The sequence below is a fragment of the Trachemys scripta genome, chromosome 2, assembly GCF_013100865.1.
Source record: "Trachemys scripta elegans isolate TJP31775 chromosome 2, CAS_Tse_1.0, whole genome shotgun sequence".
NCBI classification, from domain to species: Eukaryota; Metazoa; Chordata; order Testudines; family Emydidae; genus Trachemys; species Trachemys scripta.
Genome location: NC_048299.1, coordinates 223,196,118 through 223,220,199, shown reverse-complemented (window position 1 = coordinate 223,220,199; position 24,082 = coordinate 223,196,118). Strand labels below are relative to the sequence as shown.

The window sequence follows — 24,082 nt, the reverse complement described above, 5'->3', positions numbered from 1 at the left end:
ATCATTACCTTTTTTCTGATTAAGCAAGAGAAATTAAATTGACATATGTCCAACATTTTAAATAGCCTTAAGATCTAAAATGTCTAGGTTAATAGTGCATAATCAATAAAATAACACCTTAGGCAAATATTTTGGAAATTAATTACTCATCTACTGCAGATCATTAAGATTTATTACTCCAATCATGGGTAATTTGCAACTGACTTTTTGTATGTGTGTGTGAATTGATGACCTACAATCTGGGCCACCTGCTGCTTTTCCTTACAGACAGAGCCTTGAAGCCCCAGGCAGAACTGCACTAGGAGTGGGTGGATGTATTGAAAGGGGACTTACTCTTCTGCAGAAGCACTGTCCTGTGTAGCTGGCTCTGTGGCTGCAGCCCGTTTCACTGTGATATGGGTGACTGGGGATGTCGAAGGTTGCTGGGGAAGAAAAAGGTCATTAAGAAACTTCTACACATTTCTCTAATGAATGGGGACTGCAGGTTACTTGGGGACTTAAGGGGAGAGGTTTTTAAACCCTTAACCACAAAATAATCCTTACTAATATGAATAATCACTTCAATAGAGGTGCTCTTGTGAGCAAGGATTACTTGTGTGAACAAGGGTTGTGAGACTGACGCCTAAAAAACCCTGTAGGTTTCATTGCTTTTTGGTAAATCATTTCTTCAGTACTGAGGGACAACTACTCACCTGCTGTTAGTGGGTGCAACTCCATATTGGGCCCTGACTGTGCCTGTAAAGTGGGGATAATGATCCTGATCTCCTTTGTGAAGCACCTGGAGACCTACTGATGAAAAGGGCTAGATAAGAGCGAGATATTATTACTACCGCTACTTCAGGCTACAATTAGAATGGCTAGTTTTACTGAGGATGTTGGACTTAATTCACTGTGGTCACTATTACTTAGTAGTTCCACTTTTCTTGAACCAATTTATGTGTCACATAGGATTAAACTGAGAAGACTAGACCTTCCTTCTTGTGTTTTCTAGGGTTGTTCCAAGAAGCAATCATTAAAAATGTCGGAAATTGCTTTTGCGAATCTAGTCCAATTTGACCAGTTTAAATGCAGGTAGGTGACGTAATTTTTGTATTGGGCGAAAGAGTAAATTCTCTATTCACTTTTTTCATACCATTCATGATTTTATAGACCTCTACCATATATCCCTTTAGTCATCTCTTTTCTAAGATGAACAGCTCTAATCTTTTTTAGTCTCTCCTCATATGGCAGCTGTTCCATACCCTTGGTCCTCTTTGTTTCCCTCCTCTGCACCTTTTCTAGTTCCACTATATCCTTTTTGAGACAGGGTGACCAGAACTGGACACAGTATGAATCCATGGTATGCCCACACTGTGAATACAGTGCAATTATCATATTTTCTGTCTTATTTTTTATCCCTAATACTTACTAACATAGTCTTAGCCTTTTTGACTGCTGCTGCACTTTGAGCAGACGTTTTTCAGAGAGCTATCCATGGTGACTCCAAGATCACTTTCTCTGCTTGTAACGGGCATTTTAGAACCCATCATATATCTAGTTGGGATTATTTTTTCCAGTGTGCATTAGTTTGTACTCATCAACATTGAATTTCATCTGCTAGTTTAACGCACATCACATACAGGTAGCTGATCTTACTGGATTTTACTTACAGAAGATTTTCCATCCGACTGGTTATCACAGGAGTTTGATGACTCTTGTTCAGAAATTCCCACTGCAATGCATAATTAAGATGCTACTATTGGTAATTTATTTTTCCCTTGGACTTTATGTAATTAAAAGATTATGTGGAAAGAGTCAGTAATTAGAGTTACAGTCCTATTAGATTTGACTATGGCCAATTGCAAAGATCTATATCACAAAAGGGCTGACTACCTTTTGTTATACAGGAATGGGAGAACCTGGAACTGCTAAAGTAGACTTGCAATGCAGTAGGGCAAAATCACTCAATCTCCCGTTCTTTGGCTTTTGAAATGGTAACTTCAGCTATTAACAATGGACCAAACCTTCAGGTCTTTACTTCATATTTCCTTGTGCGTGGCCTTGTGCGGAGGCAAAAAAGGAAGCTGCAAAGAGCATCTTCCCCTACCTCCCTCAATTCAGGGCATTTTCATACTTTTGAGAGCTTCACTTTGCTACCTTAATAATGTTCTTTTAACATTGTTTTTGTGTGTGTATTTTTTTTAGAAAAAGCAAATAGTAAAAACAGAGATTCTATCATATGGCATCATATTGACACCCATGTGGTTCATCAGCAGGGTTGGTTCTCCTCCATTTGAGCCAGGGAGCAACAGATAGAAGTAGTAGCTTGTCATCCTCTGTGTGGACCAGATCTAGAGGGGTATGAGAGTGCAGATATTTGTTGATAGCAGAGGAATGGCGAGACCCAGGAATCTTGAGTTCCATTCCAGGCTCTGGTGGGGAATGCATTCTGGTGGACACAGACACTTCTGCCCATTTCCCACAAGCTTGTCCCAGTCTGCTCCGTACCCTCCAACTTGTCCTTTTCCTAATGGTGCCTTTTTTCCCATTCTTGACTCCTTGTACCAGTCTCATTCCCCTCCCCTACCCACACCCAGTTTCCATTCCTCAGGTGTCTCATCCCAGTCCCACTCTCCCTGCCTGCCAGTCCCAGTACCCCTCTCCTGGCTCCTTGTTTGATTTCTCCCTTGCCCTCCTCTACTGTCCCTCAATCCTAATCTCACTCCTAAAACTCCTCATCTGATCTGTGTCTCTGCCTCCTTGCCCCAGCCTCCTACTTCTCCCTGGCTCCTAGTCCCAGTCTCTTTGCCTAGCCACTCCCAATTCTTTCCCCACACTCCAGCTCCTTGTCAGATCTGTCTCATTCCCCCCTTTCACTCTTCATTGATTCCTAGTCCTAGTCTCCTTGTCCAGTCAGTCCCAGTCGGTCTCCTCTTGAGCTACTCATCCTATCTATGTTTCCCAACTCCCAGTCAACTGGCTCTCAGTTCCCCATCATTTCCCTCAGTGGCTCCCAGTCCCAGTGACCTTGCCCAACCAGCCCAGCCTCCCCTTTCCCCGTAATTGGCTCCTAGTTCCTGCCTCCCCTTTCCAGCTCCTAGTCTCCTTGCCCAGCCAATACCAGTCACAGTTTCTCCCCACCTCTAGTCCCAGACTCCTTGTCCAATCTACTCCTTTCCCTCCTTGCTGGTCCAGCTTTTGTCTCTTCTTCATTCAAATCAGATGCCGCCTCCTTCAACTGCCTGGGTGCAGGGGGCTCACTGAGAGCACAGGACAGAAAGGCTCCCTGCTATCAGTTCCAGTGTCTGGCCTCAACTAGGCCTGGAGTACCCATTACCAGGAAAGTCCTTCTGAGCCTCAGTAGCTCTGGACTGGAGCATGCTCAGTCACAGTGAATGTGCTCCCCTGTCAGGCTTGAGCAGGCTCAGTGAAATCTAAGAAGTCTCTATCGATCATGTGTGAACTGTGTTTTTTCAAAGCCTTAGAACTTGGCCAAATTTGGATGGATTGTCATAGGCGGCTAAGGGCACATTCATGACACAAAGGCCACCTCCCTGCCAAGTTTCATGACTCTGTTGCAAAGCACAAGGGCACTTAGAGCTGTTCAAAAAATAAGTTGCAATAATTTTTTAACATTGGCAAAAAAAATATATATATTTTTTCCCTTGCCTGGTTCTCAGAAACAGCTGACCTGTTTTGTACTTCTGGAGGAATTCTGTGCCACTGCACATGTGCAGAATTCATGTGCCGTGCAGAATTTTCCCCCACAGAAAATACATTTGTCGAGAAAGGTACTGTGGTTATGCCTTTCACCCACCAGGGGCCACTGAGGCACCAGAACAGAGAGCAGCTGCTCATGGGCCAGCACCAGCTGTGGATAGGGAAGAGAAAAGGCTGCCTTTCTCACAGCGCCCTGGCTATGGGGCCAGGTTAGGAGGCACAGGATATGGGGGGATGGACAGTGTGGGTCACATGGGGCTCCTGGGAGGTCACAATATGGGGTTCAGAAGGGCTAGCTGGGGGGACAGACGGGTGGAGGCTGAGTGGGTGAGGCTGAATGGGGGAGCAGGGCCACATGGGGTTGGGGGGAGAGGTATCAGAGTGGGGGTGCAGGGACACATGAGGATGGGGGAAGGAGGTGCAGGGACATGTGAGGATGGGTGGAGGAGCAGTGGGTGAGTGGGGGTGCAAGGACACATGCTCCTCGGTTATCCCTGACTCCCTGAAGCCTTTGCAGTGCTCTTGAGGAGTGTGGGAAATACATTTCCGTATTGTAGTTTAAATTAATTATTACTCAGAGTTCTCTATTAATATACCTAGTAAGGAATCTATTTGTCAAAAAACATTTTCCTGAATCTTTTTTGTTGTCTGTATTGTTACAGAAATAGCTGCTGTTAGGTATTTTGAAATAAATTACCAAAATAATACAAACTGACATGTTTACATTGTGTTATTTTGACAAATAAAATATGCAGAATTTTGAAGAATTTTTAATTTTTTGGCACAGAATTTTTTTGAGATAAATACCCATTTTAATGAAAACGTCATGCAACTAGGAGGCTGCCACATCAAACAATGTTCTGAGCAATCAGCACAGAGATGGCAGAGTAATGAAGTCATAGCTGAGGACTTACTGTGCTTGGCAGGACAGAATCCTTCCTGTTCATTCTGCAAGCGGCCAAAGTTCCTCACCGCATCTTTGTACAGGACTTGGGTGAGATCACCTTGGCTTGGAAGCAAGTCCTCTGTCCAGTAGGTCCGATAATCAGACACTGCCACCACCTACGGGAAAGTGACAAAACTGTCCAATTACAAACATCCTTCATTGGAGCTATGTATGAATGTAAGGCATTCAAGTCATTACATTGGAATCTCTTTCATTGGTTCTGTTGCATGTAGTCCTTCAACTTGTTTCCCCATAAATGAAAGGGGAATATTTTGATTTTGAAGTCTGAGCATGAGGAATGATAAACATGTTGGAAAATAACCTGCATTCTCTTTGCTGTTGCAATATGTATGTGCATCTTTCCATATTTATCTCAAGGGCTAAAGTGAACATTTAAAACATTTAAAAAATGACAAGTGATTTTGAAAACACTGGTTTTTGGATGCCCAACTTGAAACACTGTGGATATAATTCTCCATAGCCTTGTACCTTGGGCAGTCTTCTTCTCCGTTCATCTCGGTGGAGACCTTGCCATTTTGTGGCTTAGCCTCTAAAGAATTATATGGTCAATGGAAAAATGTCATATTTTATGAGCTACGTTCTTGTCACTGGGCAGATTGGGCACTAATTTTAGCAGTGGAAGTGCTAGAATGTACAGCAATATTTGCCACTTTTTCTGCCATGTAATCAAATATCAGTTTCAATCAAGACTATTTTTATATAATTCCAGTCAACATTTTGGGGGATGAAGAAGGGAGAATGGGAAAAACAGATGAGGGGTGGAGCTATAGTGAAAATGTAGGAAGCACAAAAATGAGCATATTGAGGGAACAGTTGAATTTTTAAATCATGCGTCTTTTTTTTTTTTTTTTTAATTTCCATGATTGCCCTCTTGGAAAGGATTAATTTTAAAGTGACTGAGGTTACCTCACAAGGTCAGTCACATGAATGTATAAATCACTTAATACAGCACTGGCATGCTCAAGGGCTGCTGCAATGAAAGAACTTGGCAGGTTTCCAGATTGCTTGCTATTTTTGCTCTTGTCTGGGATTAAATTTGTGCATCCACTGCAATTACCATGGTGGAAGACCTCATGCCATCCCAGGCAGAGATACAATGCTAACAGTAGGCAGATGTACAAATGAAACAAAATATAACCGTTCCTTTTCTTTGTATGGAAGAAAAAGTTGACCACCACAATATCCTCAAAGGCTTGTATTTTCCAGCACATACGATGCTATTGGATGATTACACATTAGCTGCAGTCAGCTGCACTAAACTGAAACATGGAAATCAACAACTACAAGGTTAGTTATTTTTGAAAGCCCAGTTTATGTCCTTATTTGCAGTGCACAGACTATCCTTGTGCTGTGGTACTCTGATTGTAAATGTGGGATCATCAGCACTGACAAAAGAGGACAGTCAAGAGGATTATTCTCTAGGAGTGGAAGAAAAAGAAACGATAAATATGTCAAGATTTCTTTAAAAAGGTGACAAGACAGGCACATATAGCTCAAATTAAATGTTGCAGAAGCCACTGCCTGATTAGTAGTGATAAATGTATATTGAGATTATAATGATCACGTTAAAGGATAAAAATAGCAGAACAGGATTATGACTAGAGCTGGCTAAAAGTTTTCTGTTAGAAAATGCTGATTTGGTAAAATCAAGATGTTTTGCAGGAACATCTTGATTTTGTCAAAAATTTCAACAGGAGATTACCTAAGCATTTCATTTTGATCAGGTTTAAACTAATTTAGATGTATTTTGTTTCGACTTTATCATTTTAACTTTTATATTGTATATTAGTCAAAACAATGAAGTCCAAATGAAATGGTAAAGTCCAAATGAAGTATGTCACAGTATTTTGTTTCCTGAAAAATTCTGAGATTTCAACTTTTTTGTCCTAATTTAGGACAAAACCAAATTTTGAAATCTCTGAATTTCCCATGGAGTGGAAATTCCATTTTTTGGCCATTTTAAATTATGATTTAGGATTGTAGGAATGTATGTTTAGGTGTTTGAATGAGTAAAAACATTCTCAGAGTGTAGACTTTCTGCTGGGACAGATCCTTTTGAGGTTCATGTTCCATTTAAGACCATCCCATTTAGATCTATGGATGCAATGGGCTGACTGAGCAACCAAGAATAGGCATTGGGATTGCAAGAAATGTAGTGTGGTGTTGTTTTCAGTCCATTGATAGGTGTGCTACACTGCAAAAGTAGAGAGGATTCCTGAAGTAGATAGTGGAACCTGCTGACTCTGAAGCACATAGTGAGAGAATAATCTAGAAGGGAGGGAGCAGCCGGGGAACTGGAGAAGAATGTATTTGACAATGGAAGATGGTGGTGAAAGATTTCTATGTAGGGAGCTTTGCAGAAGAAACAGGTCTGGGGCAAGCACAAATACCTTCCAGACAAAGTCCCAAAGCTGATAAAGAGGGGTCTACATAGTATGAGAGAAAGATAAAGCAGAACTGTCAAAGAAAGAGCAAGAGAGACACACAAGAAAGGGTCTTGGAGGGCACTATGAGCTGGCTAGATGAATTTTGGGAGGGCAAGGGAGGGAAAAGGGGGCCCTAAGACAAGAAAGCCAGGCCCAAATAGCTGTGCCAGAGTATCTAAGCCTGGCAAATAGACTTAGTCCCTGTGAAAGGCTAACACTTGTGTTATTTCCACTGCAGCAGTGTGGAGAAGATGCACTCAGGATTGGGACCCCCAGGAACTGTACAGACACATAAGTAGACACAGTCCCTGCCGTGAAGAACTTACAGGCTATTTAAGGGAAAGCTGCAATAAATGAGTGTAATAAATAGCAGGAGGGAAAGAAGAAGTGAGGATGAGGGCAGGATCACACAGCTGCACAAGCTGGTGAGGGTTTTTCACAATAAGCTTTTGAAAAAGTTAAAAAGTTTAATAACTAACTGCTCGGACTCCTTTGGGTTCACTTGTTAGCTCTCCTTCACACCCACACAAGGGAGTCAGAAGGTGTAAGGAACCCCACTACTTCCCTGCATGGGCTATCCAGATTGCTGGAGCTTGTGTGCACACATGTGTGTATCTGCGCATTGGGGGCAGGGGGAATCAACTGCTGTCAGACTGTTGCTCTCTTTAGCAGCTGGGTGAGGAGTGGGTAATCAGGAAAGGACACAGCCTTGGCTTCAACCCCCGGTGCACAAGCCAATGCTCCCAGTGCACAGGCTAATGATCCAGAACTGGCACAGAGGGGAAAGCAGGCTGTGCTAGCAAAAAGGGCTGGCACAGATTGCATCTCCCTGGATCAAGGGGGAAGTACCAGAGCGTGAGTCTCAGAGGGAGTCACAGGCTGGTTCCCGAGGTGAACTACCCTCCCAGCTCCTTCAGACAATCATTTTCTGACAAGATATTACGTCATTTATTTTGTTATAATGTTTTAAATTAATTTTGAATAATTTTGTTTGAAAAAAAAAACAATCTTTTTGAAGAGTTCAAAAACCTTTTTCTAAATACCTGCAATTTTCCAGAAACTTTCTAATTTTTTTCCTCAGCTCCAGACACCATTTCAGTTCTATGCTCCCCATGCCCCAACCTGGAAAGGTCTGCTTTCCCATCCATGAGACTTTCAAGGAGAAGTTAAGCCAACTTGAATAAAAAAAAAATGGATACTTTTCTTACTCTCTTTGTTAGGATGTGTTGCGTGCTTTTGGCTTTTCTTCTGGCTGGACTACATGCTGCAAAGAGAATGAAAGAAACATGATCAGCGTGCAATAGTGGCTGACACCAGAGACGACAGCTTCAGACACTGATGTATATTATACATTATTTAGGATTTTGTTGATTAGCAATAGAAACTGGCAAATCTCAGGTTGGTGTAATTCGTTATGAGATCATCAAAAATGTCAGCACAATTTATTTGAAATGTCATTCTCAGCTCTGATGCTATGTCTTTGTAACACTAACGGATTCCGGATGTTGGCATTGAACCTGGGGCCTCTGGAGTGTAGTGCATGAGCCTCTCCTGCATGAGCTAAAAGCCCTATGCCTCTTAGTGAAGGCTGTAGAGCAGACTCATTACTCTCTCTAAGTGGTCTCAGTGCCACAAGATGGGACCGAGCACCACACCCAGGAGGTGTGTGGGTTATATCTTCACTCTGCCTACAATAGCGTTCAGTGCTGGGACATCTTTCTTGTTCCACTGAAAGAACCATGGAGTATCAGGCATAGCTGGCAACATTGGAATTGTGTTTTTTTTGGATGTAGCTGGCAGCACCACTCTCACCATGTAATTACATGAGATTCTTGGCTTTCATTTAAAAAAATGTAAAAATTTCTAGCTCTTGTAATTCTGGAGAGAAGCTAGAAAAAGTGTGGCCACAATGCCCCTGAAAGACTCAAAAACTAGAAGATAAATAAAAAGAACCCAAAAGGTGGCATTAGTAATAGCTCATGTAACTATTTTTAAGCCAATGTCACGATTTTTTAAATTGGGGTTGGCAAGGCTGTAGCAGTGATGTTAAGTGAAATATGCACTTGAAAATAGTTTGTGCACATTCCATTTACTCATGAAATTTAGGAAGCGGATACACAGTCTCTATAGTAGTAGATGGCACTTCTAACAAAGTCTCCAAATGAAGCTGATTTTCTTAGAGGAGGAAACAGGGGCTAATGTGGCTTTCAAAATCTACAATGCTTTTACTTACATCAAATGCCACCAAGAGGAGGACCTTCAATTCACGTGACCTCTGCAGAGGAAACACAACCTCTTTCTTTCTTCTAATTGAGAAATAAAAACAAGAGGGGACATTGCCTGGAAAAAACATCCCTCTCAGATTTTAGGATCACTGTGTAACTGCCATATTGTGAAATCCTCATTAATTAGAGCTGTGAACCAAATTTTACATGGTTTCATTACCCAATTAACACAGGCCAAGCTAATGACATTTTTGGAGAGGGCCTAGACCCAGACTCAAGTAAACAAGGGCCAGTTTATAGTTTTAGATGGAGATGAGAGGTAGGACTGTGGACTTCAGAGCCAGGTAATCTAGCTGTGCTGATAGAACATATTTGTGACACACTGTACCTCAGAATGATGCCTTGTAACCCCCATATTCATATATGGTTGTGATATTTTGTACAAATCATGCCATGTAAGGTATGATATGAAAAGTCATGATTTGCTGAAACCCACTGTTCTGTCCAAATATGTCTATCATTTGTGTGTATAAAGTTATAAGATTGTGCTGTATGGTTGTTACTGAAATATGCTGTAAGTTTGCTATTGACATGCAAAGGAGCCCTGACCAGGTGGGTGTTGACCACCCATTAATCAACTGTGTGACTCAACTATCCAAGCACCACACAATGGGAACTGCTCGATCACTGTGACTTGGGGGTTGTTTGTTCACTGTGACTCAGCAAAGCCAACCAGGCCATGCCTGGGCTAGTGTCTGCGAGGCACATGGGCCAAGGGTATAAAACAAGGGACAGTAGCATCATGTCTTAGCCTTTCTCTTCCCGCACCTACGCTGGACACAACTGGGATGCCAAGAAGACAAAGATCATCAGAGGAGACTAGTCCAGGCTTCAGGGGGAAGTCTGTGCAGTAAGGACTGTAATATCCAGTGGGGTGAGAACATTGCTTGATCTAAATACTGCCTAGAGTAATAAGGTTTAAGATTTAGATTGTGTGCTTATTTTTATTTTCTTTGGTAACATCTCTGTCCTTTTATGCTTACCACTTAAAATCTATGTTTCTATAGTTAATAAACCTGTTTTATATTTACCTAAAACAGTATATTTTGCTTGAAGTGCTAGGGAATTCTCAGCTCAGTTACAAAGGCTTGTGTGTGTCCTCTCCACATTGAAGGAGGGATGGACTGGGTTATAAACTTACAATGGTCAGGCTTCTGACCAGGGCAGAATGGTTCAGCTCAGGGATGCAAAGTCAGGGAACTGGGGGGAACTGGCTGATGCCTTTCTGCTTGTGATTTCTGAGAGGCTTTGGGTGTTTTCATGCAATCTAGCTGGGTGTGGGGCTCCACCTGTTGTTGTGCCAGCTTCCGGAGGGGTTTGCTGCTTGTCACTAGCAAAACATTGGGAAAGACGGCCCAGGGGGTACCTCAGTTCCAGGTTGTACCCCAGGGATCCCATCACAATATTAATGACTTTTTATTAAGCTATGAAGAGATATACATTATTGCCCCTTTGGCTTGAGCAGTTAACCACTATTCTGGGCCTAGCTGTATTATTTCTGTTCAGAGAGAAAACTGATAGTACGAGAGAGAGAGATTTCTTTGGTTCAATCCCTTTTATTTGCAAAAAACCTAGACAAGTCCTGTTACCCTGAACACAGTGGAAACAAAGAACAGCAGGCAGTGTCCTTGCTCACAATTCTAAGCCTGCCTATGCAGCCAGCACTCTGTCCAAAAGAAACACTTTTTCTGGCTTCCTCTTGGAGCCATGCTACCCATGCTTCTTTCACTGTCTGCTTGCTTCTGCCACTGACACACAAACCAGCAATCCAGTCAATGCCCTTGTGTTTTTATCATCCATTTCCAGAGAAAACCCTCTTATTCGCCCTGAATTAGTTTTTGCTTAGGAATTCCATATGGCCAGTGCTGTGGGTAGTGGCTTCTATACTTGCAGCTATATTAGTGCATAAAGGAGCTCTATTGCTTCTTCCATTTGGCCAGAATGGAAGGCAGCTAACATACCCACCTGCTTCAATGAGAGCTTTGCTTGTCCATAGATCAACAACATGCTTGCTGGTAGCCACCAACACCCTCTACCACACCAGTATGTTTAAGCTGAATGGTCTTGTGTTTCCTCTCCCCATCCCCTTCTTTTTACTTGTTGCCTTTCTTTGTATCTTTAAAGCTAGATTGTAAATTCTCTGGGGCAGGTTTGGCCCCGGTCTTACTCTTTGTGCTGTAAAGTGCCTAGCACACATTTGAGTGCTGTGCTGTGATTAGGAATAATTAATCATTTCTCCAGCATTCAGACATGCAGGATTTGGTGTTCTGGTTCAGGCCCATTACAGAGAAAGGTGGCAGGTTGCAGCTGCAGAGTTCAAATCCAGAACTTAATCCAGAGCCAAACTTTGAGAATGGGGTTGTCATAGGGTTATACGGGCCTGCAAGGTTCAGCGAGTCTAACTCCCTGTCAAGATGCAGAATTTGTTGCATCTAAGCCGTCCAAGACAGATGGCTATCCAGCCTCCTTTTGAAAACCTCCAATGAAGGATCTTCCACAACCTCCCTAGGCAGTCTGTTCCATGGTCCTACTGTTCTTACGGTTACGAAGTTTTTCCTAAACTTTAATCTAAAACTGCTTTGCTGTAGTTTGAGGAGGTTTGGGGTCCAGGGATTCTGTTCAGGCTTAAACTCCAGTCAAAACCAAATGAAGCCTGCAGTTTTGGATGGTTTGTTGCAAAATCAGGTGTAACTCTTAATCTCCAATTGAGTTTTGCTTTGAGTTCTTGGGCTCATTCAAATTCAGGGGTTACCAACACTAATTAATGTTTGTAAGGCGCTTTGAAGGTGTGCTAACACTAGGTATTATAATTTGACTAATGAGGTATCGTTAAGATTAGACACTCATCTCCCATTAATAATACTTTGCTCTTGCACAGAATTTTTCATCCAATAGTCTTGAAAGGGCTTTGCAGAGATAAATGTGTCTGACCATGCAGAGTTTACAGAGAGGGAAACTGAGGCATAGTGAAGTTAAGATCAAAGCTTTCAAACTTGAGTGCCTAATGTTGGGCACCTAGACCCATATTTAGGCACTTAAATAAGTGGCCTAATTTTAGAGGTGCAGAGCACCTGCAGCTGCCATAGAAAATCAGGCCACTATTTAGATATCTTAATATGGATTTAGGTGTCTAACTTTAGCAACCCAGGTTCAAAAATTTTGGCCTGTATTACGTTTCCATGGTTATACAACAAGACAGTAGCAAAGGCCGGAATAGGTCCAAACTCCACTGATTTCCAGGTCCACACTCTAATCTTTAGACAATACTGCCTCCCTATAACACATGGTGCTTGCTCGCTTGACTCACTACACTGAGAATGTACCCCCAGGTAAGAAATAGTTACAGGTATGTATAAAATGTGACGCAGCTGCGGGAGGGGGGGCTGTATAAGCATCAGTTAAAATAATACACATACCATTAAGGGGTTATGGCTCCAGGTTCATGAAGTGGGAGGGAATTCACATGCATCCCTACAACCTTTTGCCTTGTTAGGTTTATATTTGAAAACAGTGCAAGAGGGAGACAAAATCAATTGAACAGAGTGAAGGAGTTTTTCCATAAATGATATAAATAAGCTATGACTCATTTTTGAAGCTGCCCAGAGGTGTCCAATGAAACAAACAAACAACCTCCCCTACCCCCACACGTCTAGATTTCACTGGGTAAGTGATGACTAAATTCACTGTTGCCTTACAAACAAAACATTTAATTAAAGATGGGGGCAGACAAGTTTAACTGATAGAAAAATTACCCATGTCTCTCAGGGCAGTTAACCTATTTAATGTCTTACGGGATAGGGCAGGGTAGTTTTGAGTTTCCATATTTTCTCTAATTTTGGGAAATATTTTGTTATTTTAATTATGTTGCTGATGCCCAGATGCGCCATGGTAAGTGCCTGATAAACGTGTATGCATATTTTCAGCTCATTTGTGAGCCACTGGCCAAATCATTGCATGTGTTCTGCCAATGTAAGCAGCAATCAGCCTACATGAGCTGAGGAAAGGAACTGCATGAAAGGGAAGTCACCGTATTGGCAAACATACAGTGACTTGAATAGCCATTGAAGTATGAGTGAATCATGAAGCTAGACATTAGTGACCTACTTGCACAGGAATACAATGACAGCAGGGAAAACAGCGGAGAGACCATTGTGAACATTTTTTTTTCTTGATGGGGGGATATAAATTCTAGCAGAAACATGCGTCTCTAATTTGCCTGCTAGAAGGATGTTTATATGAATGATCCACAGAATTTAACAGATGAAAACAGTTACAATGCTGGCCACATCAGTGGGTCTATTCATGTTGTGAAAATAAGCAGCAGAGTGCCCACATTTACAGCTTGCAAATGCAGATTAGATCTGTCCCCCACAAATAGTTGTTCATGCTTTTATCTGGCTTCTTTTGGTATAAGCAGTTATTGAGTTTAAACTATGTTCTTCAATCAAATACATACTGTGGCTTGGCTGGTATTTATTCTTCAAATCATCAGATGTAATTCATGTTAATACACATTCATTCCTAGGACATGATTTTGGAAATGTTCCCTTTATTGATCCAGCAGACACTTGCTCAATATATAGCCAGTTCCGGTGGGCGAATAACTCTTCATGGAATTACATTGTTATTTTCTATGTCATAAATCAGCCCTACTGTTGTGAGCTATGCCTTATTGATCACCCATTCAGATTATAAACAAAATCAAATGGCATCAAGAACATTCATCTCACATTTTTTCCTGTGGAAATATTTCACATATCTACATTGTCCAGGCATCTGCATGCATTAGCTTCAGAGCAACTGGAGAACACAGAAGTGCAAGTACAATACAGTAGAACAAGGAGATGAGTTTATCACTTGAAAGGATTTCTCTACTGGTAAAACATTCTAGATAAGACAGCACTGTCTGTTATTCTGCTTTAACATGTACTCACATTTGGATGAAATCACAGTGGTGAAAACTTCTAAATTTTCATCGCTACAGCTGTAAATCTGATGCATTTTTCACCTCTCTCTTCCGACTGCCTATCGGCTTCATGCAACTGCTCTGAACTTCTGGTAAATAGGTTTCACTAATCCAATCTGGCTCTGTGATCATTGTCCAGGTCTACAAAAGACAGACTGATGCTGTGATCTCATCTCATTCCATATTCTTAATTGCAACATTTTCTACTACCATCTGTCTTTATATGAATTCTATTGATGCAAAGATTTAATTTAGCTGTTACTTAAGCCTTTGCCACATTTGTTTTGTGTCTCCTTCCTCCTATCCAGGGTGCCAAAGCCTCAGGAATAAAAGTGGTTAGTAATGTAAGCAAGTTGGGTCTGTTTTGTACAGCTGGTGAATTATCAAATTGGATATCTGCTCTTTGCAAAGCTACTGGTAGGTATTCTTTTTATGATTTTTCTTAGGTTTCATGTTATATATTCTTTTACATTTTTAAGTCTCTCCATATAATGGGAATCCAGTAGGTGACACATGTAGTAAGAAAAGTATATTGTATTTCAAAGTTTCTATAACTGCATATGTACAGATGATAGTGCCTAGATCCTTGGTATCTTGACCAAAATTTTCAAACATGGGTGCCAAAAGTTGGACGTCTAAATCCATATTCAGGCACCTTAATAAATGGCTAATTGCCAAAGGTGCTAAGCCCACATTGAAATCAAAAGAAATTGTGGCTCTTCAATGCTCTGAAAAAATTTTGGGTGTGTAAATAGAGATTTAGGTACCTATATTTGAAAATTTTGGCCCTAGATATCATATGATGGGTGTATTAGAAATGTCTTGGTTAGATTTGCTAGCACACTCACATAACTAGTGTAATAGCTACCCCTAATTACTGTGCTACTATTATATCAGTCCAGTGGGAGGCACATTCACTATCAGCATGCAAATATAATTGACACAGAAGTTAAGCTAGTCCTCCACCAGAATTGTTAACATCCATTATTGTATGCGGAGTTCTTCGTAAGCTTGAAAACCTCTCTCTCTCACCAACAGAATTGGTCCAATAAAATATATTACCTCACCTACGTAGTCTAACATCCATTATTGACATCCCCAGATGACAGGTGCTAGAGAAATATCAGCTGTCACTGTCATTTTAATACAATCTTTTTTCTTTAACTACCCCCCCCTCAATATTTAACCAATTATAATCCTGGACCAAGAACCGTTTCAGCTTTAGGGGTTTCATAAGAGGACGAAGAACAAGCTGGCATCACTTGTTACCTTCCAGGGCAGTTTCCTGCTGTTTCGGGGAAGGAAGGCTATTAGGCGATCCATTGTTACAGAAAATGCTGGCGTGTTTAAAATGATCAGCGGGACGGCAATATAATCAACCAAAAGTTCAATTAGTTTTTGATTTATTGTGCCACATGTTTTGCTTGTATGACTGATGTCATTAACATCAGGCTCGGTTGGCGTGTTCATCTGTCTCTCTCCGAACAGGGACACACTCAACAGATGGGGAATTTCATGGTCACAAATGGAATTGTTTATCTTTCTATTGTTCTTGTGTCAAGCAATCAAACCAAATCCATTACCCACCAATCAAAAGATCAGCACACCATCTTTTCAGCCGTGGAGGAGGTTATGCAGTGGGGATTTAAAGCTTTTAAAAAGGATAAAAAAATAAGCAAGCCCAACACTGAACTGTAGACATAAATGGAAAGCTAGAACAAATTTAGCCTTTTTTTAACCGGCAGATTTTAGGAGGCCGAGGAGAGGAGACGAGACGCTTCCAGGTTTTAGCCATTCAATGTTTTTCTAATTTAGAAACTTGAGATTTATTTTTTTTGGTTTGATTGTTTTTTAAATCACAGATGTAATTTGGCTTTTGTTGTAGTTTAAAATAAAACTAATGATTGGCATTTCACTATTTCCCCCTGGGCTTGGAGGTGGAAACAAAATGTCAAATTGAAGAACAAAAAGCTGGTTACATGTTGGCATAAGGCTTTATAGCCTGGGGCTTGAGCAGGCATCTCTGAACATCCAGTCCTACAAGAGACAGTGGATCACAGTTACCCCTGTGTGGAAAACCAGCACAAGGTCTATATACCACCTAAGCCCGCACAATAGGCATACAAGCCTTAACAAGTGCATAGGCCCTGTGCTGGATCTCTGCATAGGGATCAATTTCGCCCAGTTCAGAAAATGAGCCTTCTGCTTCATTTTCCTCCACTCCCATAGAAAGATGACCAAGCAGTAGGTATACCTAGGGTCTAATGTGACCTCCAGGGCTGAGGAATGGTAGTCAGGGTTTATGGATTCTACTCCTAAGTCTTTCTGATCTTGGGCAAATCACCTCTCTGTGCCTCAGTTTTTCTAGCTATAAAATAGATAGGATACGACCTACACCACGAGGATATTGCAAAGCTTGACTGATGTTTGTCAGCTGCTTTGAGATCCTTAAATGAAAAGTGCCACAGTAAATTAAATGTCAGGAAAAAATTGCCCACGCTTACTACATGAACATTAGAAGTCTGTTGGCAGAACAATGTCAAAGGACTCTGTATGACTACCCACTAGAATAGGTCACTCCGGGTGGTTTTGCGGTCCAAATGCAGACTACTGATTCTTCTCAAAACATTACAGTAGATGCTATACTTCCTATTGGTAACCAGCCACTGGGACCTTAGGAAGGATATTTGTAACTATGATTTAAAAAAACCCAAGACCAGTAAGCTTGTTCTGTGTGTGTACAGCACCTAGTGTCCAGGGTTAGGGTCCAGTCCATAATTAGGGCTCCTCGGTGCTCCAGTAAAACACACAATATATAATTACGTATTAAGGGCCTGATTCTTCTATCCTTACTCACACCAAGTTTGCCTTACTCTGCACATAGTTCCATTGAAGTCTCAGGATTTCTGCCACATTGGGTGGAAATCTCACAAGAATTAATTGACCAGAACAAGAAAACAGGCCTCTTCTAGTTCTGGATTTAGCCTGGAACCCATCTTGTAGGGACAAGCTCAGATGAGGGATATGAATCTGTATCTCCCAAATTCAAAAGTCTAGAAAACAAGGTTCTGGTTTTTGCCCATTGCTAACTGTGCTGCTGGCTGGCAGCCTATGTGCCAGCTCATGCCAAGGTCCCGATGTCTCAACTGAACACTGACAAATACACAGCTGAAATCAGTCTGGCTCACCTCTGTGTTAGTATTGTCAAAACAGGCATTAGAATGATAAGAATGTGATTGACATTTAGACTTTATTGCATGCTTCTGAGTTACTCCATAAATTAATCTCACTTATAACATTTGTATCCCATATTGTGAGGTAATATTTGAGCACTGTGAACCTCTGAGACTGTAAATCACCAGACAGGAGAGAGACATTAGTTAGTGTGAAAGGCTGATCTTCAACAGAAAGTATTACACAGTTCCCCAAAGGAAAGGTCCATCTGTACCAAATCAAGTATTGTAGCATCTTGCATCTGGAATTTCCCTATATATCATCAACAGGGCTGGCTCTGGCTTTTTTGCCGCCCCAGGCAAAAAAGCCGCCGGCCTCCCCCTCCCCCCTCCCGGAGGGGGGGGGAGGGCAGCCGGAGCCCCGGGGGGAGGGCGCCAAGGGGGAGGGCGGCGAGCCCCGGCGGGGTCTCCGCTCTCCCCCCGGCGGCCGGGGGGAGGGGACCGGAGCCCTGGGAGGAGGGCGGTGAGCCCCGGCGGGGGCTTCGCTCTCCCCCCGGCAGCCAGAGCGCAGGGGGCAGGGCGGCGAGCCNCCGGCGGGGGCTTCGCTCTCCCCCCGGCAGCCAGAGCGCAGGGGGCAGGGCGGCAAGCCCCAGCCAGGGCTCGCCGCTCTCCCCCCGGCGGCCGGGGGGAGGGCGCCGGGGGGGAGGGCGGCGAGCCCGGCCGTGGCCCCGCTCTCCCCGGGGGCCGGAGCGCTGCGCCACGCCGCCCCCCTCCAGGTGCCGCCCCAAGCACAAGCTTGGTGGGCTGGTGCCTGGAGCCGGCCCTGATCATCAACAAGAGGACAAAAGATTTTTTGTTGTTCTGCTTTCCTCTCCATGAAGGTGAGTCATACAAGTGGACTCCTCCTATCAGCTGGAGTTTGCTGCTCAGAGCACATGGCAGGAGCGGGATAAAAATCCCTAACAAAAGGAACTTGGTATCTCTAAGCTACTTGGACTTGGGGGAGCAAAGTGGCATAAGCAAGAGATCCCCAGCTGCTTAGCCTGGGTTAGGCCTACAGGACATATAGAGCTTGCTGATTATAGAAGCTTCCATTACCTTTTGAAACTTACGTTTGTAACTCATTTGTGTATATATATTTACCTACTTTAACCTTGTAAATAACTCATTTCCTTTTCCTAGTTAATAAATCTTTATATATTTTAGTATAGGATTGGCTATAAGCATTGTCTTTGGTGTGAGATTTAAGGTGCAATTGACCTGGGATAAGTGACTGGTACTTTGAAACTGGGAGTAACCTGAATATTGCTGTGATTCCTGGTGTAAGAGACCATATTCTACAAAGGTAAGCTCACTGGGATGGTGAGATAGATTGGAGTACTCAAAGGGACTGTGTGTGACTCCATGTGAAAGTGATAGTTATAGTCAAATTATAATACTTGAGGAGTTTACACTTGATAACTAGTTGGCAAAATCTACATATAGACCTCAAAACCAATTTGAGATTTGTGTCCTGCTTCCTAACAGTCTGCCCTGAGGCTGGTACTCACACTCCGGAGTCACTACAGGCAGTGTCACAATAACTATAATATATTATTAACATAATAAAGTGATTGTGGGTGGTTCTGCTGCCACCAGCAGGGGACTCAAGGAAATGGTTTAGGTTCCCTGGCCTGCGTGGATGGGAGCTGTTACCATCTCAAGTCTATAACCTTATTGTTCTCATTAGAGCCTATACTCTGTTGCATAACAGGTAAATCTAATCCCCACTGAGCCACCTGAGCCTATTTCTTACTGTTAACTTGGCAGTATGAGAAGGATAAACCACAAGTATTTTTGGAATGGGAGTGAACTCAAATGTACGCACAATTAACCACTTAAAAATAAACTGGGCCAAAACTACATATGTATGTTTGCACAGAATCTCTAACACGTGCCTCTGTAGGCCAAAGCTGCAATGTTAGTGCTGGTTTTTTTGCTGGAAAAGAACAGTTAAGTGTCATCTATTGTCCATAGAAATGTGACCAATTGTAACAAAAAGAAAAATAGTAACAAGTGCACTGTGCAAGAATAATAGCAGAGATCAGGGGTAGGCAACCTATGGCACCCATGCCAAAGGCGGCACACGAGCTGATTTTCAGTGGCACTCACACTGCCCAGGTCCTGGTCACCAATCCGGGGGGCTCTGCATTTTAATTTAATTTTAAATGAAGCTTCTTAAACATTTAAAAAATCTTATTTACTTTACATACAACACTAGTTTAGTTATATATTATAGACTTATAGAAAGAGACCTTCTAAAAACATTAAAATGTATTACTGGCACGCGAAATCTTAAATCAGAGTGAATAAATGGAGACTCGGCACACCACTTCTGAAAGGTTGCCAACCCCTGGCACAGATGGATATGGGAAATGAAGCTAGCCAATACCACTTACTAATGAGTCAGTGCTAGTCAGACAGTCGGCTTCTTTCTCTAGATAAATGAACATGCTGAAAAAAATTAACATCCTGCAAAACAGTCTTATCTTATTCCTATAATGGCTTACGAAAAAGTCTTTCAAAATCATAAGGAAAGCCTCACAACTTAAAGATTTGTGAGTATATGACAGGTTTATAAAATGAGTATTTAAATTTGCAGGTGTTTTGGGTCTTTCCCCAAATGAGAGTAAGAAAGTTATTTAGAAATTTAAAAACCATTCTGAATTTCCTAGTCGGTAACAAGAAGCCAGGCAGAATAAGGCAGAAACGTTACTATTTTAAAGGAAAATACAAATTGAAATACAAAGAAAATGCAAACAGAATCCCAACAAAAGCTTCAGAGCATCACACACAATAGTTACATAAAGCTATTGCAGGGTTCTAGAGAAAAGCCGCTGGTTGGGTCATCAAAGAAAGAAAGAGGCATAAATAGGTAATCAATGCGATTACAAATTATAGCCCCAATCATGCAAAAGCTGTATGAAGAAGTCCATATGACTACTCATTGTAAGAAGTGCTATGTAGTTGCAGGTTCAGATTCCTAATAATTCATCCCAGCAATGCCCACATCATTGCGTTTTGAGTTAGTTTTAACAAAGCTAGGACCCCAGACCACTTGCCCCTGTGAGCAGAACTCCCAAGGAGTTTTGCACATGAAGATCGTGCAGGATCAGGCCCTGCACTGGTAATGGACTAAAGGCATTTAAAAAAAAAATTACCAAAAAGTCTGATACATTCAAATAATACTCTACTAACAAGCCATTACAACGCTGTTGGAAAACAAACTCTCATTAAATCTTCCAGACTTGTTTTGTGATTTTTTAAAGCAGCTTGATCTATATTGATCCAGTGACTTTTTTCCCAGTCAGCAGGAAATCAGGATCATTTTGGCACCAATTGGACACATTTTTTGCACTATTCTGCTTAACCAAAGCTTAAATAACATTGAGTATTGGCTCATAATGTGGATGACATCATTTTTTAGAACAGTTGGAAATGTGGTTCCTGCACCTGTGCAGTTGGAGCTATTTGGCATGACGACGCATTGGGCCCCATACCACACGGCTGTAAAATGCACCACTTGGATACCTAGGCAAAGATCACTAAATGTCACATATTGCTCTTCCATGGACAAACCCAAAAGATGATGCAACATGAACTGAAACTGCTACAGCTTTGAACTTACCTACTGCCTGGGCTGCCTTCCCTTAGAGTGCAGGATTCCACAGCCACATGCTGGGGATGGGCACATGGCCTTTGGGGTGAGCAGATATGTTGGGAGTACAGAGGAGAGGCCATTCTGGTGGGCCTCCCTTCTACTTGGCTGTCCAGTCTTCCCTTCCCACAGGGTAGAATGGCTTGGAAGGGAGCTCAGATTCACTACCTTGTGGGTCCAACCTTCTTCGTCCCCTTCAGCCCATACTGAGGATATGATGCTGTACATATCAGGAGAGGAGGGCTGCATGCAGCAAGGAGTGGGAAGCGCCAGGGAACCTAAATACCACATCAATGAGCCTGCTGCCTATTTACCCCCTTCTTCTAAGTGTCTCATTTGGATCACACACTTCCATATTTCCTCAAATGTGTCCACATGCGGCTGCCCCTTTCCTGTCCTGCACAGCTGCAAATAAGGGAACAGGCACACATTTTAGCATAGTATAAATAAAAAGCTAACTACAGAAAATAAACAATGGAATTGACACTTCCCGCCATTTGGCTTCCTGTACCTAGCACGTCACCTTATTCGTGCCCATGCATGTCCTCCTGTAGCAGCTGCACACTTTCTGCTGAATGCCGCACAATGACATGCAGGATCAAGAACTGTGTCTTTGTAGGACTTCAAAGCCTGTTTTCCCCTTTTGTTTATATTCTACTGTTAAAATGAGACAAATTTAAAACAAGGATGTGAAAAATACCACTGAGAATGTCACTAACCATTGGCATCAGCACTTAGATACCACAGTAATAGAAAATACCTACTCTTGAGAGATGCATTACACCTACAAAAGAGAGTTTCCTATTAAGGCTATCGTTCTGTCCTTAACTTACCTCGTGGTGTCTGAATAGTGCAGCTGAGATGCTATGGGAGATCACCCAGCATTATCAAACCCCTGCAATACCTAGGCACAATTGGTTGAATTTAAAACAGATTGGTGGAGAATTTCGTCTTTGAAAAGTTAATCTCTTATGGTAGTTTTTGCATAGTTTGTATGTAAATGCCATACAACCTACTGCCATCAACCTGGGGGGAATTCCCATCCATGTTAGTGAACCTACACTCTGTTCTGAAAGGACTGAGATGGTTATTTGATTTCTTTGCTGATTCAGTCCTTACCTTCTCTCCTGATACTGCCAATAAAGGTGTCAAAAGATCTTACTACTTTAAGTACGTGACTTGTTTCTAGGAATCTGATTAAAGTAAATCTCCTCAGAGAAAGATTTGTTAATGCTGCAAATACATACCAAGGAGGATTTCCAAGATCATTATCTGGGTGTGAGTCAGTCTCTTTCAAATCTCCTCGACCCCAAGATTTTTGATTTACAAGGAGCTGATGATCCTTACTTGTCATTTTCTTCTGACCCATTCGCCATTAAACTTAAAATGCTTATCCTTATTTTTCCCCTGTGGTAATCCATTCAGTTACTCTGTAAACCCCACTGCAACTATTGCACAGAGCTCAGTTTAGGATGGGGTTTACTAATATAAAACAGTAAAGGGCTTGTTGGCTGTATACCAGTGATGGCAACTTTTTCAGAATAATTACATATTTGTAGATTCTATATCCTTTAGATTTTAATGTGGTTATTTGTAAACATCTGGTGCGCTCCTAGAAATCCTCCTAAAGCACAGCATTTTCACATTGCTACCTGTTATTTTTCATTCCAGAACTAGGCAAAGTTTGGAAATCATCAGCAGTCCAGCCAATTGAATGGTGATAATAAATTGTAAAGTATGAGGTTTTTTTAAAAACATGTTGAGACATACTAGCCCAAAGAATAAATTATCACTGGATCCTTCCGTTGGAGAAAAGTAAATGTCAATCATCTTTACCTAGGTGGGAACAAGCCCTATTTGTATTGCAAACTATTCCCCATTTTCCCACTGTGCCCCGCTAAGAAGCTCTGTTTGTCCAATGGAATTCAAAGCCAAGTCTTCCTTTTTTATATATAATTATCCCTATTTCTAGCTTTGAAATGCCTGGAGGAATAGGGAGGGAGATGGGGATGAGAGGCACACGGAGGTAATCCTCTCCTGAAGCACACAGAACTTATTATATCACATTTAAAAACTGATTAAAGAATAAAAATGCAAGAACTTGAACCTAAGTTCTCATGAGGCAAAAACAGAACACATGGGACATGTGATTCTTCACTACCTTGCACAGTCCACAAAAACTTAAACCTGTGTAAAGTGAGTGGCTGTATAACACTTCTCATTCTCAAATGGCAGCCTTTAAATCTACTTTATGCAATGACTACATAAATTGCAGTGCAATGGAGAACCAGGGCCAATAGCTTTACTGAGGACAGCCTGCAAGTCCCCAAATAGTTCTGATTTTAAAGAACAAGAACGTTCTGTCATATAAATTGTAGACACACGTTATAATGATCAAAATGCATTAAGAAAAAATCCGGGATTTTTCACTCAACTAGTTGCCAAATTACAGTCAACTGTGATCCAAATTAAACAAAAGCAAACTGAATCAAAACATTCCTAATCATGCAAACAGACATGAAACAACCATGTCAACAACTAGGGCAGGGGTCAGCAACCTTTCAGAAGGGGTGTGCCGAGTCTTCATTTATTCACTCTAATTTAAGGTTTTGCGTGCCAGTAATACATTTAAATGTTTTTAGAAGGTCTCTTTCTATAAGTCTATAATATATAACTAAACTATCACACAGAAAGTCAAATGTGTTAATGAGACACTGTCACTGTCCTATATCAAACAGTGACAAACAAGGTTTGGTATACAGAGACATCAGTCTGCATAGTACCATGGCAAACACATTAGGAAATTCATGTCAAAGGTTAGAAATGTATTGATTGAAACACACAAAAGGAGAGGAATCAAAATGAGGCA

At 41.8% G+C, this 24,082-nt stretch overlaps 1 protein-coding gene across 1 annotated transcript; it reads right to left on the bottom strand.

Annotated features, from left to right (window-relative positions):
• Positions 1-333: 333 nt before the first annotated feature.
• On the bottom strand, positions 334-14,526 carry VXN (vexin; the record flags this gene model as incomplete). Its single annotated transcript, XM_034763021.1, is given in 5 exon segments — positions 334-422; positions 1,650-1,711; positions 4,614-4,761; positions 8,301-8,356; positions 14,312-14,526. Coding segments are annotated over 5 exon segments (422 nt in total), but the record flags the coding sequence as incomplete, so codon positions are not given.
• Positions 14,527-24,082: the final 9,556 nt, after the last annotated feature.